The following is a 21,016-nucleotide window of genomic DNA, read 5'->3' as shown; positions in this document are numbered from 1 at the left end:
AAAGCAAGTACAAACTAATAGTTTCCTTGTTATAGCCTCCCAACTTCTGGCAGTGGCTACCAAGCAATTGGATCATGCAGTTAGACCATGATATTTAGTATTTAACAGCAACCTTTTCTCCAAGAATGCACATAACAATTTCAACCCTTTAAGAACCCTGTGATGGAGATAGCCAACTGAACAAGTGCTGAGGTTTGTCTGTTTTGAACATGTTGCCTAATAATCTCACTGGATCACATTGATTTTGCAAGTAATAGCATATAATCACTCTGTGCTCTCCTCTTTAATTTTCTTTCATGGCTCCATCATATAAGATGAACAATTTTAACTTGTACAGAGAAGATACTCCACACTTTCAACTGTCACAGATACCCTTCCCATTTCAATTGTTCCTTTCCAGATGGGATTAATCATGCAAAATATAGAGCATAGGCTTGGCAGCACTGGGCAAACCAAGCAAACTCTCTCAAATGTTGTTGACAAGTGAAAGCTTTAGAGGGAGCAAGGGTTGCATAAATGTATAGGATGCTCCGCCAGTCAACTGCTTTTATTCGTAATACTCTGCAGCAGATATATATAGCTCAGGGGCTTCCTGAGCCAGGGAAGGACTCTTAGAATTCAATAACTCTTACTGGATTTCTCTGCAAGGAGCTGTCTAATCTCCTCTTGAACAATCGGCATCAACAACATCCTTTTGCATTCAGTATCATCAAAAGTTTTCATTTTTGTTTTCAGTTTCTGTCCTAATAATTTCCAATACTGTATTAGCTATTTTGAGTGACTCAGAAAGCATCAAGCTGCTGTTTCTACAATTGATGGTAACTCTCAGATTTGTAATCTTGGCAGCAGTACTTCAAGGATGTCAGTTTTCACTCTGGTAATCACCTGAGCTTTTGCACTTAATTTGAGACTCAGGAAAGTCTCAGTGATTCCCAGGCACCATGCCAGAGGTTTGTCTGGTTTGTAGTATTTCTCCCTCTTATATCCAGTCATAGTTACTGTTCATGCTACTGAACCAGCCATTCTGCAATCCAGAGCCTAGAAATGACTCATTATTAAAAGCAAGGGAGGTGAGGACAAAAGTCTCATGCAAAAGTTCCTTCAGGAAAGTGCTGATGCTGTATGGCCAGTAATCAGTTTATTTCCAACCCAAGTCCCACCAGCCTCATACATTGTGTTTTCATGTGTTTTCAGAGAATCCATTTATATCATCCAATATAATGTTAGAGCATTCATGAATGTGAAGCACTGGCCCTGGATGAAGCTGTTCTTCAAGATCAAGCCCTTGCTGAAGAGTGCAGAATCTGAGAAGGAGATGGCCAACATGAAGGAAGAGTTTGAGAAAACCAAGGAAGAGCTTGCGAAGTCTGAGGCAAAGAGGAAAGAGCTGGAGGAGAAAATGGTGACCCTACTGCAAGAGAAAAATGACTTGCAGCTTCAGGTTCAATCTGTAAGTAATCTCCATTTTCAAATTCACTCCACTTACTCTTATTCTGCTGCTATTTCCCTTCTCTTTTGAATAGTCCTTCATAAACAGCCATGTAACAGGGCTTTGTCTTGTCATGTTCATCTAAGAAAAATGAGTACAAAACACATACATTATCACCAGTATGAATACAGGAAATTCTGACTGGGGTGCCATGTAAACCCACTTCGCTATCACCAGTGGAAGAATCTAATGTTCCACAATATATACACAGTGTGCTCCCAACAATGATATGTGATTCTGGATGTTTCCACATCTGCTGATGATTATAATATGGAGCCAGGGCAGGGGTTTTTTCCTGTCAGAGACAGGACTGAAACTGTAGAACAGAGACTGATGTTTTTGTCTGCAATACTGCTGAGCAGAGACTGAAATTGCACAAGAGAGAAATACTGTCAGGTTTTAAAAGGTAGTAGACCAAGGGCAGTCTGGTGCAAGTGGACTTGTTGCTTTTTGCCATGTGCTTTCGAATCAGTTGGGTCTCGACAAGAGTCCTGTATTTTTTCAAGCATCGAGGTTGCAACTGTGCATGCTGACAATTAGGTTCATTATCTCAAACCTTTTTCAGAACTTCAACTTAACCTCACCCAGTTTTCTGGGTTTCCTTCTACCCTTCTTGGTACTTAATGCTATGTTCCCCAGAACCATCTAGTTTAAAAGCATTTGGGGTTTCACTTTAACCCCTTCATGGATGGTAAGCCACCAGAAGCCCAGTTTTAACTAAGTTAACTAACTTCCAGGTTAGGATGCCTTTCCATGCACTCAGGTTTCAGATTTTAGAACATAAAAGAACTCCTAAGGTATGATCACTGCTCTCAAATGTGTTGTCTGACTCTTTCCTGACTTCCAGTTCTTCACTGTTTCAGTACTGGAAGAGTCCCTCCTGTCTTCTCACTAAGTCCCTATTTCCTGGGGGAATTTCTATCCACCCTACTTGAAAGATTCCTCAAGCACCATCTTCCCCAAGTTTATCCTCAGAAGGTGCACATTCACTAGCCATGAATTTCAGTGTGCTATGAGTTTCAGTCAGAATCTGAGAGAGAATGAAACATACCATCCTCTGTTACTGCAGTGATGGGTTTCAGCCATGATTCTGCTGGGAGTCAACAGATACCTCTTCTGATATTCTGCCTAGAATACATCATAATAGCATTAATTTAGACAAATTTTTATCTGTCAATCATTGTCTCAAAATGTTAGTTATAGTAAAAGTTGCATTCTAAAATTTAGGTTGAGTCTGACCCTGTCTTGGCTGAGAGATGGGTCAGAGAATGATAGGAGCAAGGTTAGCCTCATATAAATAAAGTGGGGGAAGAAATTTGGGGGGAGACAGTCTGACCTGTGTCATTAGAGTTGGAAGAGTTTATTAAAGATAGAATTATCCAACCCTCTATAAAAGATGACTTTGAAATGCCATACATTTTACAAATCCACATCTAAGCTCAAGCTTCCATGAATTCCAGTTTGCTACCCACCTATATATTTCACTGATTCCTTGCAAGCCTCTTGTTATGACTGAAAGCTGCGAGTCTCTTGCATGGTATTGTAGTCAAACCATCTGAAATAGAATGTCTCTACTATGGGATTGTGGTCCACTTTCCTAAGCCATGTCTGAGCTGGATAATTTCCTCATGATCAAATAATGTGCATTACTGTGATTTGCGTAGGAAATTCCGGCCTGACCTGTGCAATCCATTTCCTGGAGATGACGCTTGAACAACGTATGTTGCCTTTTGTTGTTTTTATGATAAACATAGCATGCCTTCAATATGTTCTGACAGGAGAGTGAAAATCTAGCTGATGCTGAAGAGAGATGTGAAGGACTCATCAAAAGTAAAATCCAGCTGGAAGCTAAAATTAAAGAACTAAGTGAAAGACTAGAGGATGAAGAGGAGACAAATGCTGAACTCATAGCAAAGAAGAGGAAACTTGAAGATGAGTGCTCTGAGCTGAAGAAAGATATTGATGATCTTGAACTGACTCTGGCCAAAGTGGAAAAGGAGAAGCATGCAACAGAGAATAAGGTGACAGAGGAATCAGGGAATTACTCTTCCACAGATAGTTTTCAGTTTTGCGAAAAGTTGTGGTCATTCCTAAGTGTTTTGCATGTAAATGATATAAGCCCACGGCATAGGAGAGAAGTATTGCACTTAATAACCTTTGGCATACATTTTCTTTTGTTAAAATTATAACTTCCTCTTAGGAAAAATCTATTTTCTGTGACAGTTCAAAAAGAATTCAGAGGTTGTTATGGAGCTTGATAGAGAATTTCCATATTTGGCTCTTCACAAGCATAAAGAGACAGTATATTTGCATCCCTTATGCATAATGGAGGACTAGTATGCTTATGAGTAGCTCAGCACAGAGTGGCTATGTTGGTGCTTTCTCACATGCATTGAGAACTGATTTTGCAGATGTCAAATGTTTTCTTATAATTCTGCTATATTTAAGAAGCCCAGGTCTCAGGTAGGATGGACACCGTTTCCTTCCATGGATTTGACAATAACAGTGAGAGTTCTTCCTGACTCCTAAGGTTCAGACAGTCAGTGTAGTAAGGAGAGTCTATATCAGGTGGTCATTAGCTCATTTATCTCCCAGGAAAAGCACAGGTCTCTTCACATATATCTCAACAATTGATATGAAGAGACAGAATTGAGATATATATATTAGAATTCAAAAGCCTATGTCGGTGGTGACAGTGTTCAGTCTTGTTGTGGAAACAATACTTAGCAGAGATGAAATCACAATTTTGAGGTTCCCTTCGCTGCCATCACTTGGTAAAATACTCACAGAATCACAGAATGGTAGAGGTTGGAAGGGACCTTTCCAGATCTTTTAGTCCAACACGTCTGCTAGAGCAGGATGACCCGGAGATGATCACACAGAAGCATGTTCACGTAGGGTTTGAATGTCTCCAGATAAAGACACTCCACAACATCTCTGGGCAGCCTGTTCCAGTGCTTTCTCACCCTCAAAGTAAAGAAGTTTTTCCTTATGTCTAAGTTGAACCTTCTGTGTTCCAGTTTGTGACCATTGTCCCTTCTCCTGTTATTGGGCACAACTGAGAAGAGTCTGGTCCCATTCTTTACATATTTATAAGCATTAATGAGATCACCCCTCAGCCTCCTTTTCTCCAGGCTATACAGACGCAGCTCTCTCAGCCTTTCCTCATATGCAAGATGCTTCAGCCCCCTCTTCATCTTAGTGGCTCTATGCTGGACTCTCTGCAGTAGTTCCTTGTTCTCCTTGAACTGGAGAGCCCAGAATTTGATGAAGTATTCTAGATATGGCCTCATCAGACAAGAGTAGAGGGGAATGATAACCTCCCTCGACCAACTGGCCACACTCTTCTTAATGTACCCCAGGGTGCTATTGGCCTTCTCGGCTGTGAGGGCGAATTGCTGTATCTTGGCCATCCTGCTGTCCACCAGGATTCCCATGTCCCTTTCCCCTGTGCTGCTCCCCAGCAGGTCAGTCCCCAACCTGTACTGATACATGGTGTTGTTCTTCCCCACATGCAGTACTCTATGCTTGTCCCTGTTGAATTTCCTTAAGTCACTCCCCATCCAAGTTTCCAGCCTGTCCAGGTCTTGCTGAATGGCAGCACAGCCTTCTGGAGTGTCAGCCAATCATCCCAGTTTTGTGTCATCAGCAAATTTGCTAAGGGTACACTCTGTCCCATCATTCAGATCACTGATTAATATATTGAACAGGGCTGGGCCCAATACCAGCCCCTGAGGAACACCACTAGACATGGGCCTCTAACTAGACTCTGCCTCACTGACCACAACTCTGAGTTCTGCCCTTCAGCCAGTTCCCAGTTAACCTGTATCCTCACTTTACAATTACAGATATATTGGACATCTCTATACTAATGCTTAGAGGAAATCTAGCTGGTGCTGGGTATTAGGATGAGGGAGCGTCTTATCAGATATCAGGGCCATATTAGCAAAGTGGACTTTCTTTATGCCTACTGTCAGGCTTTCCCATCCAAATGAGACAAATGGGAAATAAATGGTCAGGCAGGCTAATGCACAGTGCCTAATGTGTTTGAGATAAGGTTGCCAGTGTGTGATGCTCCATTGAAGTACAAAGAGTAAGTTTCCAAGATAAAGCTAGCAGAGTTGGTATGTCCAACAGCCCAGTTAGAAGCTCCTACCCTAAATTCATGATCACTTATTCCAAGGGCATAAGGTTCTTTGCCATGTTATAGTGTTTCTTTCACTTTTATGGAAAACTTAATCTTTGGCTATGTTTAGCACTTGGTAATCTCTTTTTAAAAGAGCCTCACTAGCTGAGAATTTAGAGATGTTTATCTAGCAAATATATCACATGCAGGAAATACTTTTTTGAGCAAGAGCAACTCAAGGCCTTTTGTAAATCCCAATGTGACAAGCCTGCAGAGGCAAGTGAAGATCTAGCGCATGTTCCTGCAGGATAGGGCTGGTAGTCAAAAATAACTAAAGCAAGATTTCCTACTATTGCAAGACCAGAGAGGTGTGACTCTAAGGCATGACACTTGTTGCTACCCTCATAATGACTTGTATAGATCTTCTGTGGAGAACATTTTGGCTACATTCATACAAGATTTTGCAACGGTGCACCCACTGTGTTCTCAGTCTGTCATTTCTCAAGGCACTCTCTCATAGTACGGATGCTGGCTCTTCAACAGGTTAAGAATCTTACTGAAGAGATGGCAGCTCTGGATGAAAATATTTCTAAACTCACTAAGGAGAAAAAAGCCCTCCAGGAATCCCACCAGCAAACACTGTGTGACTTGCAAGTTGAGGAAGACAAAGTCAGCACACTCACCAAAACCAAGACCAAACTGGAGCAACAAGTAGATGATGTAAGAAAAACTTTCAGGGTTGTGTATGTGGATGCTCTGATGGATTATATGAGACTAAAAATCTGTAGTTGGGAGTAAAACCAACTCCTAAAGCAGCCAAGCCAGCTCTAATAATTTCAGCTAATAAATCATGGCCAGTTGACAGGGTTTTTTGAAATCCAGTACATCTTTCATCTTTCGCTGCATATTTAAACTATGTTCATCACTAGGCATGTCAGCATTGTAGACTTTTGTGTCCCATTTTAACCAATTAGCTGGGACAGTGTATCAGTGGCAGTTTTAAGTTTGCTGCAGAGTTCTATGTGCAGTGTATGTACTTCTGGAATTTATAAACACTGGAAATTTGTCAATATTTAGCAGTCTACATGCTAGGAACTGCAGCCACTGGAAAATTTTAATTTCTGTATTTTTCATAAATTTCACCTTTGCAAATCCAAGCTCTAGACAGGTTAATATCTGAAACCAAATCACAATAGTAGCTCTGATCTTGCAGTACTGGTGGACATGAGATGTATGTTCAGGATCTGATTGTTTTCTCTATTCACCAATTTCCAACTTCAGTTAGATTTTTAAATCAAGAATAGTTACTTTCAAAGTATGGTTTATGTGTTCCAAAGTATGGTTTATGTGTTTTAGCTTGAAGGATCTCTGGAACAAGAGAAGAAACTGCGAATGGATCTTGAGAGAGCAAAAAGAAAACTGGAGGGAGATCTGAAAATGTCTCAGGATTCCATCATGGATCTGGAAAATGATAAGCAACAGATGGATGACAGGCTAAAAAAGTATTGCAGTGACTTTTTAAGTTTTGAATTCTAAAATTCAGATATTATCTCAGCTGTACTGAATTTGCACTCTTATTCTTTAACAGAAAGGATTTTGAATTTAGCCAGTTGCAAAGTAAACTTGAAGATGAGCAGGCTCAAAGTTCTCAGCTGCAAAAGAAAATTAAGGAGCTTCAGGTAAAGCCTAACAGTTACTTATATTTTTAGTGGCCCAGCACAAGTTTCTTAGAATTAATTGACATTTATTCTTAGACTGTTCTACAAAAATACATTCCTACACATGAATAAAACGATTAACATAGACTCTGGGTGCTGTTCATATCTCAAGGTGCTTTTACAGAAGTTCTGGCCTCTAATCATACAAAACTATGTAAGAAATTTCTTAAGTGAAGCTTGTGGCAGGCTTTGAAAATGAATCAGACACTGAGTTATAACAGTAGTGAAGCCACTGGGAATTATTTTTCTAGGAAAACAGTAGAATGTGACATAATCTATCATGATCAGAGATTACCTAAATGCAGAGCCAGGAAGACAGTTCTCTTCAGTGCTGCTATCCCATGCTCATCGCAAGGTTCCTTTGATCTTGTTTGCTGATGGAGAGAGGACACTGCTTTGTTTTGGCCTAATCTTCAGGACATTTCTAAGAAACTCACATTCCTTTATGTTTTCCAGTGACACATCCCCTGTTTCTTCAGAAAAGTGCAATACTAGATCCTCCGTAACATAATAAATCCATTCTGACCTATAGCATAAAACAAAATATCAGATTTTACATTCACTATTGTTCCAAAACTGAATATTGTGTGTCCTAGTACACAATTCAGTGAAATTTCTAGTCGTGCTTCACTCTCTATGCTGATATAAATGGATGTGAATATTTCCTTTTTACTCCTTAATGATATTTTCAAATCTGCCTGTTCAGAGGTCCACATATAAACAATTTACTTTCACAGGCTCAAATAGAGGAACTGGAGGAAGAAATAGAGGCTGAACGTGCAATCCGTGCAAAGACTGAAAAGCAGCAAGTTGATCTCTCCAGGGAGCTAGAGGAGATCAGCGGGCGCCTGGAAGAAGCAGGAGGAGCTACCGCCGCTCAGATTGAGATGAACAAGAAGCGTGAGGCAGAATTTCAGAAGATGCGTCGTGACCTCGAAGAGGCCACGCTGCAGCACGAAGCCACAGTTGCCACCCTGCGGAAGAAGCACGCAGACAGCACAGCTGAGCTTGGGGAGCAGATCGACAACCTGCAACGAGTGAAGCAGAAGCTGGAGAAGGAGAAGAGTGAGCTGAAGATGGAGATTGACGACTTGGCCAGTAACATGGAGACTGTCTCCAGAGCCAAGGTTGCTGGTCAGAAAGAAACAATTCTCATCACTACCATTGTTTTTCTGAACAATTAGATGAGCTGAAGGATATGTTTTCTATCTCTTAACAGAGCAATCTGGAAAAGATGTGCCGAGTTCTTGAAGACAAGTTCAGTGAAGTCAGAACCAAAGATGAAGAACATCTACGCCTAATTAATGATCTGAACATGCAGAAAACACGTCTACAGACTGAGAATGGTGTGTCCCTAGATGAAAATAAATTGTCCTGTGCCAAGTATTTAAAGATGCTGTCTGACTGCCTGTGTATTTTGTAATATATTTGTCACTGCATGATCTGAACAAAACTCAGAATGTAGAATTTCCTCCTGGTGGCAGTCATGGGAACTCCACCCAAAGAAACAAACAAAAAATCAAAAGCACTGTCAATTGAAATGAACATGTGAGTTTGTGGACAGGTAATTCCTTTCCCTTTGCTGCCAGCACAACATTTATATTTGATAGCTTTTTCCTTCCAGTGGGTGCAAAATTGCTACTCTGTCTTCATTTTTCCACACTACATTTTGTCATGTCTCTCCATAGGGCTAGCTCTTCTCAATCATATGTTTTGTCTTATGTCTCTACCTAAAATAATAAACATTTTTCTCAGGTGAACTTACTCGGCAACTGGAGGAGAAGGAGTCCTTGATTTCTCAGTTGACTCGAGGCAAACATGCTTTCACTCAGCAGAATGAAGAGCTGAAGAGGCAATTAGAGGAAGAAAATAAGGTAACTTGCTTTAAATTGGACCAATAAATTGTAAAGTAAATCGATAAGCTAAAATAATAAATGAAATTTCTCCTCACAGAAAGGTGGAGACAACTTTGCCTTGGAGTATAACACACAAAAGAGACATTAGAAATGAAATAAGGAAGACAGTTTCAGACCATGCTTTCTGAAGTTCATAGTCATGAGGGAAGTGAATGGAAATAGCTCTGCATGCATACCTTACTGCTACTGGAAATTTTTGAGGCAAAAAAATACAGCAGCAGCCAAAAAGAGAGCAGGTGTGCAGGTATACCCAGGGTTAGATATGACAACACAGTTGAAAATTTCTTCCATCTTCAGATAAACATCAAATTCTATCTGAAAAGCTTCTTGAGAGATGATTCCCACCTTGTCTGTTACTGGATTTCTTGTATCTTTGCCTGAAGCACTCAGTGCATATGTGTTTGAGAGGCAGTATCTGAGAAAGAAAAAAAAGCACCTGATCTCCTTAACAACATCAAGTCAGAAACAGAGTCCCTAATGTTAACTACTTTGCTCCTTCTGTTACCCTAGCAACTATTGCACATGGGCAGTGAGATTTTGAGGGTTTTTCAAAATACAGTAAAACAATCGAGTCACAAATTCTTAATGTTTTGATTATTTGTATAATTTTAACTAACCAGGCCAAGAACGCCCTGGCCCACGCCTTGCAGTCTGCTCGCCATGACTGTGACTTGCTTCGAGAACAATATGAGGAGGAGCAGGAAGCCAAAGGGGAGCTGCAGCGCGCCCTGTCCAAGGCCAACAGCGAAGTGGCCCAGTGGAGAACCAAATATGAGACAGATGCTATTCAGCGCACGGAGGAGCTGGAGGAGGCCAAGTATGTGGAGGGCTGGTATGGAGAAAGTAGAAGGATATTTAAGTATAAATGTGAGAAGGAACTGGAGGGAACCAGAATACGCTTCTGGTGTGAATATGCAGAGCAGTGTGCCTTGTAATGTGTGAGGAGTGAAAAGAGGAGTAAGTAAAGGCTTAAAGGAGGAGAAGGAGTAGAGACTTGGGAGTGGCTACAGAAAGGAGAATTCCAGTATGGAGTTAATCACAGTATAGTGAAAAACCATATTCTTTATGCTGCCAATATTGAAAGTGTGTTTCTGATTCCTTTCCACACTGGTATTGTCTGCCCCTCGGGTAAGTATTCTCCCAGCGTGCTGTGTCATCCTGGGCTCCTATTGATGCTCTTAATTCACACCATCACATATTTCTATGTTGTTCTCTCCACCCATCTCTCCCATGCCAAACTCCCTTCCTGTCCATCTGATAACACCAGAATTTTCCTTCTCTCAGCACTGATTGTCTCATCCTGCAGAAAGAAGCTTGCTCAGCGCCTGCAGGAGTCAGAGGAGCAGATTGAGGCTGTCAACTCAAAGTGTGCTTCACTGGAGAAGACAAAGCAGAGGCTGCAGGGGGAAGTGGATGACCTCATGACTGTCGTGGAGAGGTTGAACACAGCCTGTGCAGCATTTGATAAAAAGCAGAAGAATTTTGACAAGGTTCATTCAAAGAGCCTGCCAAATCTGAACATTGTTAGACATGTGATAGGCCAGGCCAAATTCTGAAATTATAAAAGTTCTGCACTCACAGTAAGATAAATTACATTTTATCCAAGGCAAAGTTATGGTAAGAAGCACATAATGGGATGTATAGTAATGATAACATCACAGTGTGAGTAATCACAGATGGCCACAGCACACAATAAAGTAGCTTTCTGATAGTTTTAAAAAGCATGAAGTCTTCACAAGGGAGATTAGGAGGATCCATATCTAGTCTTTGATCAAGCAGACTGAGCAAATATTCACATGAAAGATAACAAGCCCTGACATTCACCTTGTGCTAGTCTGCCAGCCCTGTATTTGGGTTAGGCAGAGCCTCAGACTTCTTTACACAGTTCCAGCCTTCACTGCCTTTAATAACATTTTAAATAATCAACACTCTTTGCTCAAGTGATGTTGCACAGCCCTGCGCCTTGGCCCAGTCTTGTGTGATTTGAGTGAATGTGCTAAAATAATGCCCTGCAGGGCTGTGGTATCAAACTCAGGAGATAACCTGTGGAACACTTTCTCAGTGACCACTGGCTCCTGCAATAATAAAAAGGCTCACACAGCCTCATTCAGACTAACCACATCATGTTCAGGATGGTGTCAAACCAACCTCCTGCCTGAGAGGTATGCACTACTGCTGGCTGAAGAGGACAATTAAAGTAGCTTTCACCAAAACAGGCAGAGTACGTATCACAGTCACAGAGACCAGTCCAAAGCAAAAGAGTGTAAGACAGGCCATGCCTCTTGGGTTCTTGTCCTGTAAATGTGCAGAGACAGGAGCATTGCAGAATGGGTCATTCTTATGCTCTGACAGCTTCTCTCACTCCAGGTCCTGGCTGAATGGAAGCAGAAGTACCAAGAGAGTCAAGCTGAGCTGGAAGCTGGCCAGAAGGAGTCTCGGTCTCTTAGCACTGAGATTTTCCAGATGAAGAATGCCTATGAAGAAATGCTTGACCAGGCTGAGACTGTCAGACGGGAGAACAAGAACCTCCAGCGTAAGTTCAGATCTGTATCAGCTCCACCACGATCCACCATGATTCCTAACATGCTTCCATGTTTCTGGGCTACAAGAGCTGCTACTCTGCCTCTTACCAGGGTTCTGTTCCTTATGGTTTGCCCACATAGCTCAGGTTACGTAACTTACTTTCATGTTCAGCTGATCACCAAGTCACCCGTAAGCACAGGCCTACAGGTCATTACAGCATCTTACTTCTTCAAGGTATTCCCCCTTCCTTTACACCATGAAAATCCCATTCATAGATAGGGACCAAATTAACTGAATGGACAGAAATAATGACGAAAGCAGACAGTATTTTTTTCCCATTACTTCAGTCACTGCCATTAGAAAAAATTTGGAGGGCTGTTGACTGTTGAAGCAGGTCCAGAGGAGGCCCATGAAGATCATCAGAGGGCTGGAGCACCTCTCCTATGAGGACAAGCTGAGAGAGTTGGGATTGTTCAGCCTGGAGAAGAGAAGGCTGCAGGGAGACCTTATAGCAACCTTCCAGTACTGAAGGGTCTTACAAGAAAGCTGAGGAGGAACTGTTTACAAGTGTGTGTAGCAACAGGACAAGGAGCAATGGTTTTAAACTAGAGCAGGGTAGAATTTGATTAGACATAAGGAGAAGTTCTTCACTATGAGAAGTGGTGAAACACTGGAATAGGTTGCCCAGTGGGGTGGTGGAGGCCTTATCCCTGGAGACATTTAAGGCCAGGCCTGATGGGGCTCTGAGCAACCTGATCAGGTAACAATGTCCCTGCTTACTGCAGGTGGGTTAGGCTAGATGACCTCTAAAGGTCCCTTCTAACCCGACACATTCTATGATTCTGTGGTTATTGGAGGACCATGAAGCTATGGCACAACAGATTGGCATTTAATAAGCAAACCAACGGTATAAAGGAAAAACAACTCAGTTTCTTTTTGTGAGCTGTGATCCCTGCAGATTATCTGAGGATAAAGAGAGAAATCAAACAGGACTGTCTCCTGAAATGTAATTTCACTACCCAGAGGGAGTTGACAGTATTCTCTGAGCTCACTCCAGTTGGTCCCTCTCATGAACTGGAAATAGCAGGTAATCAGAAATAAATATTGCACACAAGACACGACCTACTATTTCTTCTCACTGTGTAACACCATCATTATGTCTTTTGTCACTTCCGTTGTCAAACAGCCATTTCAGGTGCCATTGACAACACTATCTAAGATTAGTTGAGTGTGCTTTTTCTCTGTTTCAGAGGAAATTTCTGATCTAACTGAACAGATTGCTGAATCTGGAAAAGCTAATCATGGACTGGAGAAAGCAAAGAAGCAAATTGAACAAGAAAAGTGTGACCTTCAAGCAGCATTAGAAGAAGCGGAGGCAAGTGTCCTCAATAAGGGGGCTTGTTTTTAGAGAGATCAAGAATGGAGAAAATTTGGACATTATATATTCTTGTTTATCCTGATACTGTCACAAAGGTGCAGTATGAGAGCACAGTAGACCAAATTGCATAGGGACTGGTCCTCTTTTGTACCAATGTGGCATTCCTTGCTGTGCTATCATAAAAAACAAACAACCAAAACCCAAACAAAACAAACAAACAAACAAATCCTACCACAACTTCAGTCCCAGACTAAAATTGAGTTAAAAAACTCAACATGTTTTAATTCACTCAAAGGCTAAAGAAAGGTCATTTGTATTTCAAAACTCTGACAATTTTTGTTTTCTAGTCAAATTAATCAAGGATGTTTTCAGAGAATGTCTAATCCATACTTTAAAATCTTCTCAATGCCACTTCCTGTTCAAAGAAAGCTGAATGCTGAAGAGAATTAAGATTATATTTCTTCAGTTCCTCCACTTCCAATGAATAGGAGTCAGTAATACATTCAAAGAGGAGTCAGTTCACAGGACATGGGTTCTGACAAACATGGAGAGGTTGCTGGGGATCAGCAGAACCTTGGAGGTGCCACTGGTACAATGATGTGATTTGCTGACACAGGCTGCATACCAGATCCCACAGTTCCATGATCTCTCCATCTTCCTTACTGTCTTCGGCTGTCCCTCAGCTCTTCATAACTTTAAAATTTACTTTCTTTGCAATCCACGCCAGATTGTAGCACCTTCAGTTCCCTCTTGTCTGGGTTCTGCCTTTTCTTCCCTATCTGTCTCTTGGAAGAACTTTTATTACTTCTATATGACTATAGCTGATTCTTCATAAAAGGACTTTGAGAGCATTTCATGGAGCTTCTCGTAGAATACCGAGGGCATAGGTCAAACACAGAGATGCAGAATTAACTTAGGTTGGAAAGGATCTCTGGAAGTCTTTAGTCCAGCCTCCTGCTCAAAGCAGGGCTAAATTCAAAGTTACATTACATTGCTCAAAGCCTTGTCTAATTGTTTTCTATAATTTCCAAGGATGAAGATTTCATAGTATTGCTGGATAACCTTTTCCAATACAACATCATTCTCATGAGAAAACTTTTATCTTTACATGCTGCCAGGATTTCTCCTGTATCAACTTTTGACTGGTGCCTTTTATCTTTTTGCTTTGTCTTTTTTCACAACCAAGAAGAGCCTCACCTTATTTTCTCTGTAACTCCCCTAAGGTAGAAAAAGAAGAAAAAACAGCTGACATTTCTAATCTTTAGATCTTACTAGATGGGCAGGCAGTAGGAGCAAGAGTTATAGTAGCCATGCAAATCAATCTGCTCTAATTTATGCATCTAAATGTCATCAGACTAATCCTGAATTAGTCACTATAGGCTCAGTCTAAAATCAAAAAGGAGAAAGGCATCTCTAGACATTCTGTTCAACAGAATGCCAAGACTACATCAACTGTTTATTCTCTGGATGTGTTTATTTCTGCCCACTGGTTGTGAAGATCCAGCCTCAGCCTTCTAACTCCTAGACATCTGAAGCTAGATGGTATGAGTATCAGAGGGAGAAGGCTGTATGAAAGGGGAACATGTCCACACAGTCACCTGGGTGGGACTAATCGCAAAGCCCCTAAGTAGAATTCAGCATGGAGACACAAGAGAAGGCAAGCTGCTTTTGAGCATGAGGCTTGGCTGTCCTGTTTTATATTTTCACATGTTTTGTTACCTCTGCAGTGTCAACATAGTCCTCAGTGTCCAGATGTTTTGATACTGGAGGCATTTTCCTAAGGAATTTTTTTCCTAAATTACTGATTAATATCCAGCTGAGTTATAATGACTGTCCTGAACAGCAGTCAGCTTTTTCAGTGCTATGAAAATATATCTGTGTTACTGGCTGCAAAGTATCAAAATGGGCACTTCCCAATAACAGACACTACAGAGACAAATTATATTATTTCAACCCTGCCAGGGCTCTCTAGAACATGAAGAGGGAAAAATCTTGCGTGTTCAGCTGGAGCTGAACCAGGTGAAGTCAGATGTTGATAGAAGGAGTGCAGAGAAAGATGAGGAAATTCAACAGCTGAAGAGGAATCACCAGAGGGTATTGGAGTCTATGCAGACCATGCTGGATGCTGAGACCAGAAGCAGAAATGATGCTTTGAGGCTGAAAAAGAAGATGGAGGGAGATCTGAATGACATGGAAATACAGCTGAGCCATGCCAATCGTCAGGTAGCGGAGACACAGAAGCACCTCAAAGCAATGCAAGGGCAACTCAAGGTAGGGATTACAAGGGCTACTGTCCTGCACAGCTTCGCCACTCTGCATGTCTCTGTGTCTCATGGTGCTTTCACCTTCAAAGGATTCCCAGCTCCATTTGGATGATGCTTTGAGAGAGAATGATAACCTGAAGGAGCAGCTTGCTATGGTAGAACGTAGGAACAATCTGATGACAACAGAAATGGAGGAGATGCGAGCTGCTATGGAGCAGACAGAGCGAGCCCGGAAAGTTTCTGAGCAGGAGCTGACAGATGCCAATGAGCGAGTGCAGCTTCTCCACTCGCAGGTATTTGGTATCTCCTTTACAATAGGCATGCAGGCATGGTGTGAAATGGGGTGGGAATGACCTGTCTTTGTACTGTCCCAACAGAACACAAGCCTCCTGAACACCAAGAAGAGACTGGAAGTGGACATTACTCATTTACAAAATGAAGTTGAAGACAGCACTCAGGAAGCCAGAAATGCAGAGGAGAAAGCAAAGAAAGCAATCACAGATGTGAGTTCTCTTGCTTGCCTCCATTTTACACTTCTGCAGTCACTTTTACACTTTAGAAAGGCAAGCAGTCAGGTCGAAGAGAATGAATTCTTCCACATAGGAACAAAAAATATCAGTGACACACAATCCCTCCTACATGGGCTGAACAGCCTCTGTCCTACTGCTTGCCATGGAAGACCCCTTCAGTCTAGGTCCTTTACTCACATTCTGCTAGCAGTCTGTATTGAAGAGGCACCCTGTCTCTCCCTCCCCATACCTACATTCACTTCTGCTTCCAGGATAAATGTAAGAGACGGGATAGCACAGATGATGGCAAAACTGTAAAAAGAAAAGTGTAGTTTGAACCAAGTCTCATTTAGACACAGCACAGAAAAGCAGAAATTAAGACTAAAGTCATACATATTTCTATACAACTTCTAGGCATGTAAGAAACAAAAAGAGAAAATCTAAAATATTTCATTTAAACAAGGCTACAGTTCTACAGCATCAGAAGAAACTAATCTTAGGACTATCTAGGAAAGGTATATGAAAATGTAAAAGAAAATTGTTACACTATCGCATCAAGTCATGGTCCACCTGGGCCTGAAGCACTGTGTCTAGTTCTATTTGCCCACCAGCAGCAGGACTGCAGTTTCCCATTGCCCCTGCTGCCCTGTCACACTGATGATAGCCATCCATCCCTGGCTCTGAGGACCTCAGCAGGCACAAGCTCTTCATTGTAGTTACCCAGGGCCATTTCATTGGCAAAAACTGCTTAGGAGTCTGACTCTTCAGCAAATTTAGGCACCAAGTGGCCAGATATTCAAAATCACTTGGGAGCCCAGAGATGCAGCTGGTGATATTTTACGATGCCCCCAATTTCCACTAACTCTTAAAAAACTAAAAACTTTGGTACTGAGTCATTTGGATCCCTTATTTTTTTCTTGTCATCGACCCTGCCCATTCTCCAAGGCAGAGAAGTTTTAGAAATACAGATATGAGAAACAGTGATCCTCTTTATATGACAGACCCTTAGCTCAGCTATGGGCACTGACTGAGAATGTGGAGTGCCATACACCAAGTGAAGCTGGGCATTGCTCCCAGGGAAAGCACAGAACTTCCAGGGATGGGGAGGCATATTCCTAAAATAACTGTGCACTACAACTAGGCAGCCATGATGGCAGAAGAGTTGAAGAAGGAGCAAGACACCAGTGCCCACCTGGAGAGGATGAAGAAGAACCTGGAACAGGCAGTGAAGGACCTGCAGCACCGTCTGGATGAAGCTGAGCAGCTGGCACTGAAAAGTGGAAAGAAGCAACTCCAGAAACTGGAGATGAGGGTATGGTGAAAACTAGAGTAGATCAAGTTCCTGAATGGACTCTTGATTGCTGGATCCTCTTGGGGAGGTTACAACAGGGACAACCCCAGGTATTTCCAACAGGTTTGATGAGAGTTACACTGAGTAGTCGAACATTGTAGTATAGGAGGAACTTGAGAATGACCTCTTAAAAACTGAGTGGGTAAAAATGGTGGCAGATGAACATCAGGGGTAGATTTATGCCAGATATTAGGAAGAAATTCTTTACTGTGAGGGTGGTGAGACACTGGATACTCCCTCCCTGGAAGTGTTCAAGGCCAGGTTATACAGGGCTTTAGGCAATCTGGTCTAGTGGGAGGTGTCCCTGCCCATGGCAGGGCGATTAGAACTGGATGATCCTTAAGGTCCCTTCCAACCCAAACCATTCTATGATTCTATATATGGTAATTTATCTAGGGAAAAGTAATTTAAAACGTACTTACCTGGGGATGAACTTGGAACTGCCAACTACAGCTCAACCAGGAGATCTCAGTCTCATCTATGACAGGCCTCAGAAACTGTTCAATGTGCAGTGGCAGGAAAAACCCAAGAGAAAAAAAATTTGGCCTTCATTAAGAAAGGCACTGAGAACAAATTAGAGCGCTTCACTTGCCACTATTTTAAATGTACCACATGCAGTTCTGGTGTCTGCAACTCAAGAAGGATCTGACAGTTAGAGGAGTGTCCAAGGAATGGCAGCTGTGTGGGTGGAGCCTTATGAGGACAGACGAGCAAGACTAAGACTCTTCTGTTTGGAGAGGAGATGGCTGAGGGAGATGTGACCAGAGTTCATAGAATCATGGCAGCAGTGGCCTAGATGTAGGCTATTCATCTAAATGCACATCATGAGAAGTAAGGACACATGATGCAGATCAGGACATCTTCACCTGGACATCAGTTTAAAAGAAATAAAAGGAAGTACCTTACAGATTGGGCAGTGAAATTCTGGAACGTGCTACCATGGAATGCTGTAGAGGCAGCAGGCAGAAGGTTCAAAAAGGGATTAGAAATCAGCAGGTTTATAGACACACTTAAGGGAACAGGCACAGATGCACAACCTGACACCTCTAATGACTGTGGAAGCTGCGCAAGTGTGAGGGGAGTAGACAGCAGCCAGGTTTCCCTACTGTCTCTAGACAGTGTATGCTGCTGCCACTCACAGAAGCAGAGCACTGGGCTAGATAGGCTATTTGCCTGACACACTTATTGCATTCTTCAACTGTTCCTGTTCCAAAATACAGCACAACTGACTGGGAATTAGGTGTTCTTGGCTTTGGAAAGAAATATCCACACAGAAATAAAAACATTGGTGTCCAGGCTTCAGAAGAGGCATGGAGCTATGGGAAGTTGTTAAGCTGGACTCAAAGATAACAAATGAAACAGATTTTCCCCATTTACCAGATGAACATTGACAGAACCCTCCCCTCCTTGTTTCAATTTCCTCTTCCCTGACAGATTTAAGCCTAATTTTGGTTATAAATGCTCTAGGTATACATAGCTAAACTCCTTCTACAAATAACTATGGATTCACACACTATGTCACTACTAATATAGCATGGTGAGCAGTGTTTAGCTAGTCTAGCCCCAAGAAGCAGCCACAGGAAGCTACCCTATGCTTCCACTTTCTCTGCTGCCTTAGTCTGCAGAACTCCGCAGGATCCTACAGCAGCATCAGCAGCCATTCTTGGCAGCTTGTTGTCTTCACCGTGATACTGTGTTTCAGATCAATGAGTTAGAAAATGAGCTTGATGCTGAGCAGAAACAAAGAACAGAGTCACTGAAAGGTGTTCGCAAGTATGAACGAAGGCTGAAGGAGCTCACTTATCAGGTATTTCAAATCCTTTGCCTTCTTATGTATATTCCTAAGTGCATCACCTCGGTTCATCTTCCGAGGCTGACTTCATTTTCACTTCCCACAGTCTGAAGAGGATAAGAAAAATATTCTTCGGCTCCAGGACCTGGTGAACAAGCTGCAGTTAAAAGTGAAAGCATACAAGAAACAGGCTGAGGAAGCTGTGAGTGCAGGACTCTTAAAATCTTTGTGGGCCCTGGGTGGAGATTTCCAAAAAGTCTGAGCTCCCAAATTCGTTAAAATAATTGAATACTCAGTTTGTTAGGGCAGCTATGGCCACTGCATTTGAATAGTCCTTATCTTATAAAGACTTATGGCTCACAACAGAGAAGGCGCAGCTGTAATTATCCTGGAGTTCTTGCACTTTTGGAGTCACAGTAGCCAATTTTCTCAGCTGGAACTGAGCAGGACTAATTATTCTTTCCCCAGCTGAGTGCTCATGTTGTTGACAGTACTAAATAGAAATGCACGGGGTGTGCTGGCAGTGCAGGGCCATAGCTGTGAGGCTAGCTGTAGCAGGTGATGTTACTGCGGTGCAGCCATAGGGTGTTGGGTAATAGTAACAGGGCAATGGCAGTTTGTGTCCACATCACTGACAGGACTGGTTGAATTTCAGGAAGAGCAGGCAAACACTAACCTCTCACGATGCCGAAAGACCCAGCACAAGCTAGAGGAGGCTGAAGAACGAGCCGATATTGCTGAATGTCAGGTTAACAAGTTGCGAGCCAAAAGTCATGACATTGGAGGACAGGTGAGTTGGAGAACTGCAGAGGAGGATCCTTCCTGTGCAGCAATTGCCACAAAGATCTCTGCCCAAACACCTGGCAGTCACAGCTGTGTTCCTCCCACTCTTGCACTGGAGTATCCTCATAAAGGAAGGCCAGAAATTGGCACTTACTCAAAACCAGTGGGTTTTGAAAATCCTTTTGGTGTTTCCCAAGAGACAGACCAGATACAATCTACTTTAAGAATCCAGGTCCTTCAACAGAATTGGGAAATGTTCAGTCTTTGTCAGGTTTATGGCAGAACATCTGCAATATCTACAGACCTGAAGAAACCCCACAAATAATTCAATTGCTCCAATAACCTCTACATTATCTTCATTTTCTATATTTAGAAATCAGAAGAATGAGGTCCTTAACCAAGGCTGCAACAGGCTTCCTTACAATATGGACTTCGGTGCATCCAACAGAGATATTCATTACTTGCTTCAAGTAAATAGGTGCGTGTGTAATTGATCCATGACTTGGTCATACTTAGCTGTGAGAAATAAAAATAGTCTTGCTGATGTGCTGGGATCTGTAAGGACTACCAATTCATTATGAGATCGATGGTGGGCGTCTCTGAATTGATGTACCAGATATGGCAGTGGTTTCCAAAGTCCAAGTTACATCCTATGCAGGGGAAAGGGTTCACAGGGCAATGGGGCAGCTCCTCAGTTGTTCTTTACGGTTTCAACTGTCATGCTTGGGAGAAGCTAATGGTTAGATAGGAAAAATACATAAAAGATCCCTCCACAAGGCTGTAGCAATATTTTTGACTGGAACTGCTCCATCCTTATGCTTTTGCAGTCCCCAGCGTAGCTCTGTGGGGTTGAGGAGAGCATCTCCTCGGACTGTAGAGGTGTACGGGGATCTGCCACGAGTGGAAACGGTGGGTGGGGGTTTGCACCCTAAGCTGAGCATGTGTGTGTGCTGTGGGATGTGGTGTGTTCGTAGAGGGGAGGAATAGGGAGGGCAGCCGTTCCACGCGACATGTAGAGGATCTGCGCCACGTGGGGGTGGGGAGTGGATCTGCTCCATGCAGTGCTTGTGGGGGGGCTGCTCCGTGGGCGGTATGTGTGCCTATGCTGATCCCCGCAGGTGCCGCGCAGGCCCGACACCCTCTGCACGTCCACTGCCCCTCGGAGCC

At 42.5% G+C, this 21,016-nt stretch overlaps 1 protein-coding gene across 1 annotated transcript in view; it reads left to right on the top strand.

The window, feature by feature from the left end:
• The window catches only part of LOC104545249 (myosin-13), a gene marked incomplete at its 3' end in the record, with an annotated part of 36,289 nt that extends 16,277 nt beyond the window's left edge, over positions 1-20,012 (top strand). Inside the window, exons 20-38 of the mRNA XM_010190340.1 lie at positions 1,195-1,450; positions 3,268-3,510; positions 6,159-6,335; positions 6,972-7,117; positions 7,204-7,294; positions 8,071-8,460; positions 8,553-8,679; positions 9,089-9,207; positions 9,870-10,066; positions 10,556-10,739; positions 11,617-11,782; positions 13,023-13,147; positions 15,113-15,421; positions 15,504-15,707; positions 15,792-15,917; positions 17,065-17,235; positions 18,977-19,081; positions 19,173-19,268; positions 19,722-20,012. Coding sequence (XP_010188642.1) covers positions 1,195-1,450; positions 3,268-3,510; positions 6,159-6,335; positions 6,972-7,117; positions 7,204-7,294; positions 8,071-8,460; positions 8,553-8,679; positions 9,089-9,207; positions 9,870-10,066; positions 10,556-10,739; positions 11,617-11,782; positions 13,023-13,147; positions 15,113-15,421; positions 15,504-15,707; positions 15,792-15,917; positions 17,065-17,235; positions 18,977-19,081; positions 19,173-19,268; positions 19,722-20,012 — 3,523 coding nt within the window. The remainder of the gene's footprint in view (positions 1-1,194; positions 1,451-3,267; positions 3,511-6,158; positions 6,336-6,971; positions 7,118-7,203; positions 7,295-8,070; positions 8,461-8,552; positions 8,680-9,088; positions 9,208-9,869; positions 10,067-10,555; positions 10,740-11,616; positions 11,783-13,022; positions 13,148-15,112; positions 15,422-15,503; positions 15,708-15,791; positions 15,918-17,064; positions 17,236-18,976; positions 19,082-19,172; positions 19,269-19,721) is intronic.
• Positions 20,013-21,016: the final 1,004 nt, after the last annotated feature.

The sequence above is a fragment of the Mesitornis unicolor genome, unplaced genomic scaffold, assembly GCF_000695765.1.
Source record: "Mesitornis unicolor isolate BGI_N332 unplaced genomic scaffold, ASM69576v1 scaffold1418, whole genome shotgun sequence".
Lineage (NCBI taxonomy): Eukaryota > Metazoa > Chordata > Aves > Mesitornithiformes > Mesitornithidae > Mesitornis > Mesitornis unicolor.
Note: the sequence above shows the minus strand (reverse complement) of the source record. Positions and strands in the feature narration are given on the sequence as shown.